The sequence below is a fragment of the Drosophila melanogaster genome, chromosome 2L, assembly GCF_000001215.4.
Source record: "Drosophila melanogaster chromosome 2L".
Taxonomy (NCBI): Eukaryota; Metazoa; Arthropoda; class Insecta; order Diptera; family Drosophilidae; genus Drosophila; species Drosophila melanogaster.
In genome coordinates, this window is record NT_033779.5 from 12,815,246 (window position 1) to 12,823,178 (window position 7,933).

The 7,933-nt window shown below is 45.2% G+C and overlaps 1 protein-coding gene across 2 annotated transcripts; it reads right to left on the minus strand.

The window, feature by feature from the left end:
• Nucleotides 1–1,754: 1,754 nt before the first annotated feature.
• On the minus strand, nt 1,755–7,542 carry kek1 (kekkon 1). Of its 2 annotated transcripts, none has more exons than NM_078835.3 (1): nt 1,755–7,542. In NM_078835.3, the coding sequence occupies exon 1, from the start codon at nt 6,413–6,415 to the stop codon at nt 3,773–3,775; it is 2,643 nt and encodes an 880-aa protein (NP_523559.3). In that variant the 5' UTR covers nt 6,416–7,542; the 3' UTR covers nt 1,755–3,772. The 2 variants fall into 2 exon arrangements, with proteins under 2 accessions (NP_523559.3, NP_001303320.1); NM_001316391.1 differs by having other exon boundaries at nt 3,691–7,542.
• Between the last annotated feature and the right edge of the window lie 391 nt (nt 7,543–7,933).

A 7,933-nucleotide genomic window follows, 5' to 3' on the forward strand; every position in this document is an offset into this window, starting at 1 on the left:
TGTGTGTGTTGGTTTACCTTTCTTCCTTTGCCGCGTTTTTTTCGCTTATGAATTTCGCTGGCTGTGGGGATATGGAAAATAATACCACGCTACACTCAAATTTACAAGTTAATGGAAAACATAAAATAAAAAATAAATACTTTTATATAATTAATATTAATAAGTATATTGAAACCCAGTTAATGTCATGACATTTCAAGGACACTTTTCTTATCGATAGTCTTGTAAAGTTATAGAAAAATAAAGTTGATTAATTTTTCTATTTTTTTTTTTCATAATTAAAATTTGTTTTCTTTTGTTGTCTTGCTAATTTTTTTACCATATTTTGGCATAGTGTACGCATGTGCTGGCCAAAGTCGTTAAACACAGAGCGCCCAAAAGCGCAGAAATGTATGCAACATAAAAGTGCGACGAGCACCTGACGATGCCACAATGTCGGAGGCTTCATTAGAGATCACCTGGTGGGGAATGGCAATTGCCGGGCCGAATTGGCGGAGCAGATAGCCGGGCCCACGTTTTGCATTTTTGGTTATTTGCACAGGCGGCACAACGGCACGTATACGTAATAAAGTTGAACAAATAAAATACACTTTCCTTCGGCGCAGAAAAGTTCTAATTTTTTCCCAACCCCCCTCCGCTTTCCATTCGCCTGTTGGCCTGTGTTTTGTTTGGCTTTTGTTGGGCTTCAGTTGCAACCTAAATTTCATTTGAGGCACAAAACTTGTTTAGTTGGCAAACTTTGCGCGTCGTCAATAAGGCTTGGTGGCCATATCCGCAGATGCGCGGGGTCTGGAGCTTCGGGGTGGCGGGCGGTTGAGCCCAGACAGTTTGGCATGGCCGCACGCCATGATATAATCTGGCACTGGGCCGCCGTATATATTACGCGCTGCCTAACAACTCCCGCCCACAACACCTCCTCACCGGAGGCAACTCATCCACAAATGTAGGTACACGCTTTGGTGAAGAGGCCACTGGGTCGCAGGGTGCATATTGATGGAGTAGAGGTCGCCCAAAAAGGCATCTCCAATTTGCCATGGAAAATGTCTGACTAAAACTAGTCCGCTCCGCACAAGTTCAGGGATTAAAGATAGTGGGAATTTGAAAGGAGAAACACTGAAATGGACGGCATTTGATTTATACACTACTCGAGTAGTGAGTTTGTAAATTAAAATTTTGAAACGGTGCTTAGTTAGAATCTAGCTATATTTTGGAATTTTATTATGCAATGTTCATTAAATTATTTCAAAAATTGATAAAGCACTTAAAAATGTTACTTTTAAGGTATATTTTTTTGTAAATATGCCAACTAACAAATAAGTTCCATTATTATTCCTTGACTCAGTTTTAAGCTTCTGAGGGTATTCCATATGCCTCGTTCACGGACATGATTTTGGCCTCCCCCGATTAGCCATATCGATTCAAGCCACACTTTTAGCTTGTCTGCGTGTGTGTGTATGAGGTTGGGTTTTTGGGGTGGGGTTTTAGGTTGGGTTTGAGGTTGAAATGCATAATTGGCGATTAGACGATTGGCCCTAATATGCCAAAGCGCAGCAGCGAATAACATGGGAAGCGCAGCATGGCCAGCTTTGGCTTTAGCCCCATCTTCGGACAGCATTCGAATGGCCAACTAATTGGGTCATGTCATCCCCAGGTGACCTGCGAGCCCCACCACTGCCCCCTCTGCCCGGCTAGCCGAGCATAGCATACCTACCTTTGGCTGAAATCTTGGTGGTAAAAAATAATGACAATGGTTTATGTTTTTCGTTTATATATAGATATATATAATGTTATATATATTTCCTTTTTGCTTTGTTGTTCATTCAGTTGCTTTCATGCATTCAATGCCCGCCTTTTGTCTGCGGGCTATCTTCTTTCTCCCTCCCGCTCTCGACTTTCTCTTCCTCCCTTTCCATCGCTTGTTAGCTATGCCGCTCTGTTGATAAGTGTACACATCTATAGACTATATACTATACGTAGGTTTATATTATACAATACATAATACATAAGTTCAACTTAAATGCTACGGTTTTTTCTTGCTCTTTTTTTTCTCGTTTAAGATTACTTTCGGCTGTGTGTGTGTTCTGTATCTGTGTTTGTGTGTGTGTGTGTGCCTACGAGTCCTTTGAAGACTCCTGCGCTCATTTAGATGCAAAGAAAAAAGTCTTTGGTTTACCTTAAAAATATTATTTTGTTTGTGTTTCCTTCTGGTTTTTGTTGTCTGCTTAAATTCTAAGTCTTAGCACATACGGGCAATTAATATCTTGTGGATACGCTTTAAATCGTTACAAGGACAAACTGACATACATCTACATGTACACGTATCTGTCTATGTGTTTCTTTTGCCTGTGATGTGTTAGTGAGCGTGTGTGTGTATGTATGTGTGTGTGTGTGTGCACTTTGAGTACAATTTACATATGTTATATTACGTATGCATTCGTCAAATATTTTTCTCTGTCTTCAATTTGAATTTTCTCCGATTGGTTTTCATATTTGTTTTTTGACTGCCCACAGTTTTTATTTTCTTAAATTTCATCCCCCCGAGTTTGCATTCTGATTGATTTAGTGGGAAATTTAAAAACATGTGGTATTGGTTTTTCAAAATTTGTTTCTTAAACTTTTGGTAGCAGTAAATAACGTTTTAGGGTAAATAGTGCACAGCAAATAACGTTTTAGAGAAAGCGAACTTAATTTGATTACGATTACATTTTTGCAAATGCAATAATAAAATAAAATAGATGCAAATTAGAATGGATGACAAAATCATGTTGATACTGGAGACAAAAGTAACAAAAAAAGAATTTAATACAATTGGCAATTATATAACAATTTTAAATTATCTCGTATATAAATAGAATGTTAGATAATAATAGTTCCAAAAACTTCTTTACTGCTACCCCTTTGGTAAGACTTATAGTCCGACTTAGCTTAACAATATTTCACAGCTTCTATCGGGAAATAGAATGGTTTCAACAATAGTCGGATCAAGAATTGGTTTTCCTTTGTCTATGGGTTATCTAATATATACAGTTACCAAGATTTATATAACTTCTTCGGCAGTTTTACCATGCATGTGAACGTATATTATACAAATGTTGAGCCACAAGTTGGGATTTTCGGTGTCTGATTTATGATAATAACTCTTGGAGGAAGGGCTTATTGGTTTTGGGTTCCTTTTTCCTTTTTTTTTTCTAACCGAACAACGAAGAAATTACACACACACATGCACACACATAGTCACATACATATTCATATATATGTGTATATATATTCATATTTATAGATTTAGTTACATTCACATGGTTGGTTTTCCATATATGTATTTTTGGGTTATTTTTACGTTATGCGGGGAGTTGAGAGTTTGTCATGTTATTCAAAGAAAGAATGCTGTACATATCCTATTTTAAATTAGTTTAAGTTTACAATTAGTTTAGTTTAGTTTAGTTAGTTGAGTTACTTGCCAAGTATACTTTAGTGTAGTGCAGTTGATTTCGTTTTAGCTTTCTCTTTGCTTTGGGCAATTATTATCTTCATTCGCATTATCTTTTTGTCAGACACTATCACAAACAGTTCGCTTGCACAATAATCGCTGCTCGCCTAGGACCCCGGAGCTATCTATCAGTGTTATACCTAAAAGAGCTACCTCCCATCCGTCGCTACACCTTATTTGTTTTTTTTTTTTTTATTATTTTTATATCTCTTGTTTAGTTGTGTTAAGTTTAGTCAGTTCTTGGTTTGGTTTCCTCGCCGTTCCTTCCGCCGAGAAGCGCTGCGCTTACACATCCGTGCCGCATCCTTCCTGGTATCCCTCGTCCGGCGAATTCCGGCTGCTGCTGATCAGGGCCCTTTTCAGCGCCGTCACGGGTGGCAGGACGGGCACACCGCCCTTTTGCCACACCCGTATCGTCTTGGCGTTAATTGGCTGCCCGTTGGGCAGGATGGAGCAGGAGGAACTGGAGGTGCTGGGATTTGCCGCCTGGTTGGCATGGCCACCGCTAACCGCTGGCGTCGGCGACGACCGTGAACTGCCGCCCCCGCCACTGCCCTCGTGCAGGCGTGGCAGTGTGCGGCTACTGAAGTGCGGACTGCTCCCGGTGGAGCTGCCCTCCTGCTTCTGATGGTTCAGCGTGGAGGTCAGCTGCTGCTGGAGCTGCTGCAGTGGATGCATCTGCAGCTGGTGGTTGTGCTGGTGCTCTGCCCCCGGCACCAGAGGCAGACCATAATCGTTGGGGTAACCCGATGAGGAGCCACCCGACAAATTAGTGGTTACCGTCGACGCCGTCGAGGTTCCTCCACCGCCACCCGTCATCATGCCCTGCTGGAGGTGAGATCTCGGGAATGTCTTGCTAAAATAATCCGTGGCCGCCGTTCGCTCATGAAGGTCGTACAGCTGTGTGGAGTCTATGATGGGCGTCTTGTCGGTGTAGCGCTTCATGAAGAGGTCATCCGCGGATGTGGTGCCCACTGGAGCACCATGTTCCCACAGACCCGAAGGATACAGGGAATCGCAGCCGTTGGCGCGACTATACTCCCCACTGCCGCCGACTCCAACACCACTGATGGGTGGTATCTTCAGATCCGCAAACTCGTCGCTCCCAAAACGTTTGGTATCATTAATGAGATCAGGATTGTTGCCACCGTTTCCGGTGGATCCACTGGGCGAGATGAAACAGGAGGCAGTGGACAGGACACTTCCGTTGTTGTCATAGCCCTGCGTAGAGTACGGAAGATCTGTTAGCCTCGGCGGTTTCTGCACGGGATTTGCACTGCGCTGATCGTGAACTCCATGCGGTACACCTCCCCGTCCGCTGCTTTTCCGCTCCAGAGTTCCTCCCTGCACCACTCCGCCATCGATTATGTTGGCCACAGCTCCATTGGCGATGACCACGCCGCCAATACTGCCATTTCCCGTTGCGGGCTGCGTCTTGTTTGTTATGGAGTTCTGGTGGTTAACAGATGTTATCACCTCCATGTGATTGGGCGTCTTGCTATCGACATACGGCTGCCGTTTTACCCTCAGGAGCAGGCACATGATAACCCCAAGGGCAAACACAATCAGAGCAACCAGGGCGGCACTCAGACCCACAATTTGGCCACTACCCAGGGAGGCCATGCCCGCAGCTCTCATGCTCACGTGCAGGGTGAAGTTGGCCTCGGCCATCCCAGCTCGATTCTCGGCCACGCAGTAGAACTCACTGGAATCCGTTTCCTGTGCGTTGGTCAGCACCAGTTTGGATCGCTTTTCGAATCCACCTTCCACCTGCTCCAACATGTGTATCCTCTGGTACGCGGTGAAGGCGGAATTGTTGGCCAGCAGCCGTCCGTTCCAGTACCAGTTGATATTCGCAGCTGGAACCGCTCGAGCTCGACATGTAATCGAGGCATTCTCGCCCATGGCCGCCTCCACATAATGCGATATGGGCAACATCTCCGGTCGGCAGGCAAACTCATCCACATGCAGATCCGCAAAGCTGCGATCGATAATCCTTTCGGGGCCACCCGAGCAAACCGGTGCCACCGGATAGGGTATGTTCCTCTTCATCAGCCAGAGCTTCGTGTCCCTCAATCGACAATCACAGAGCCAGGGATTGTCGTGCAGTTCGATGCCATGAAGACGACTCAGGGTCTCAATTGTCTTGGGCAAAAGCTCGCTCAGTTTATTGCCATTCAATCGGAGCAACGTCAATCCTTGGAGGCCACCAAATGCCTGGGCGGAAATGGTCTGAATATCGCAATGCGACAGATCCAATTTGTGCAGCGATGGTGTGTTCCCGAAGGCCTGGCTCTCGATTTTGTGTATGTGATTGGAGGCCAGGGTGAGTTCGCGCAGTGAGGGTATGTGGCCCAGGGCCAAACTGGGCACGGTAACCAGCAGATTATGTGACAGATCCAACTCCACCAGATTGGTCAGTCCCTTGAAGGTCTCCCGCTCGATTTCGCCGATCTTGCAGTTCCTCAAATACAGCTTCTGCAGATTTAGCAGATTCGCACGGATGAACTGCTCGTTGGAGAGGGTCTGCAGCTTATTACCGGACATGTCCAGCACCTGGGTATTGGGATCGATGTGCTCGGGTATCTGGATGAGGTGGCGATCGATGCACTCCACCGTCTGCTTGCCACCCTTCCACTTGCAGGCGCAAACCGTTTGGCAGGTGCTCTGCTGCTGGGCGGGGGGATCCAAGTCGGAGTGGGTGGGCGGAAAGTGCTGGCTGGGGGGCATGTAGCCATCCTCAGTCATCGGCTGGCTGTCCGCTATGGAGTACACCTCGTTCTGGGACGAGGGGGCGGGCCTGTAGCCTCCAGGGCCCGATGACGATGCTCCTCCATTGGCATACAGATGCAGCTGATTGTAGCGAGTGCCCAGGATCATTCCAGGCAGCAGGGTGAGGACCAGGAAAACTGCTTCCCTGATATGCATTTTCCTGGATTTTTCTTTAAGTCTTCTAGTTGAGCGTTCTAGGCCAAAGCCCAGTGTTTATTTGCGATTAGCAATATCATGGGGGTTTCAGTTGTTTTAGTTATGATATGATGAGTTAACGATTTTCACACGAATACATCGGTCTTTTTGTAAGTTTTTTAATTTGTTTATGATATTTTATTCTTTTATCTGAGTTAGTTTCTGATTTAAACTAGTTGATGTGTCCTGTGTTGATATGGAAACGTTTCCAGTTCTCGTTTAAATTTATATAGATTTTGCATTACTTTTTGCGTAACTCAAGGATATGTTTCGTTGGGTTGACCTTTTGCTCTTACTTTCGTGCGATTGTATCCTTCGTTTTTCTGCGCCCCTCTTTTAATTATGATATGGAAACTTCCTTATGGGTCAAGCGGAAAATTGATTAATTGCCGCCTTGGCTTCACTTGTTGTTGCTGCGGTTTTCGCCAAGATTTTCATGTTTTGCCGTAATTAGCGCTCGCCCAGACCCAATGTTATTTATAGGGCTAGCTCCCGCACACACACGCGCGCTCTCTCACTCGCACACACACACACACTGGCACACTCGTTTGGATGATAATCGTTTTTATTTTTCGGCCAACGAAATTCGTATTTCCCTGGCTGTTTTTTCTATTATTCTTTTTCTACGCAATTTTCCTTCAGCTATTCTGGATTTTTTCCTCTTCACGTGCTGCTCATACATGTGTATATATAATATGTATGTATATTTTCTTATTTCTTTTTTTTTTAATGGTTGGTTTGTTTTGTTGCTTCGGTTAGCACATTTTGCCACGCAAAGCTTTAATTCGCATCGCGTTTTTTCGTCGTTTTCGGTTTCGTTTTCGTTTGCGCTACGAGCGAACCTCGGTCCACGCGAAAGGGGATGGTGTTTGAATTGGATTTTTGGAGCGAGGGCGGCGCGATGAGTTGTGATCTAGGCATTGATTGTGCCCATTGCCATTGCACACACTGGCAATTGTTTTCACTGCACAAAATAACGGTGTGTCCTGGCTAGCGGTACTCTCACACACAGACACACACTCCAGCGGCACTCTTACACACACAACGACAGCGACAGCTACAGCGGGAACGACGCAACCGCTCGGCAGCGTACATCGACTTGAACTGAACTGAGCTTCTTCGATTTCAATCAAAGCCTCCGCAGTCGCTTTGCCACTCGGCCGCCGCCGAAGTAACTTCGGTTGCTCTTCTGCCGCTCGGCTCGCGAGCGGACAAAACGGAGAAAGCAGACAGAGAGAATGGTCGTGTGTTGCCGCAACCGTTTCGCAACATTCGCATGCAACATGTGGGGACTGCCGAATCGGTTGAAAGGATTATATTACACACGCCTCCGTTGTAAAAATCTCGAATTGGCTTCGCGCAGTATAAACAAGGATTTATGCGGTATAAATAAACATCCGTGGGCCGATCGCATGACATCATTAAATCGCATTTAATTGGCCCGACCTGTTTTGTTGTACTTTATAATAATATTAGCTG

Excerpts from the sequence above, each read along its gene's own strand:
- kek1 (NM_078835.3), bottom strand. The coding sequence starts at position 6,415 with ATGCATATCAGGGAAGCAGTTTTCCTGGTCCTCACCCTGCTGCCTGGA.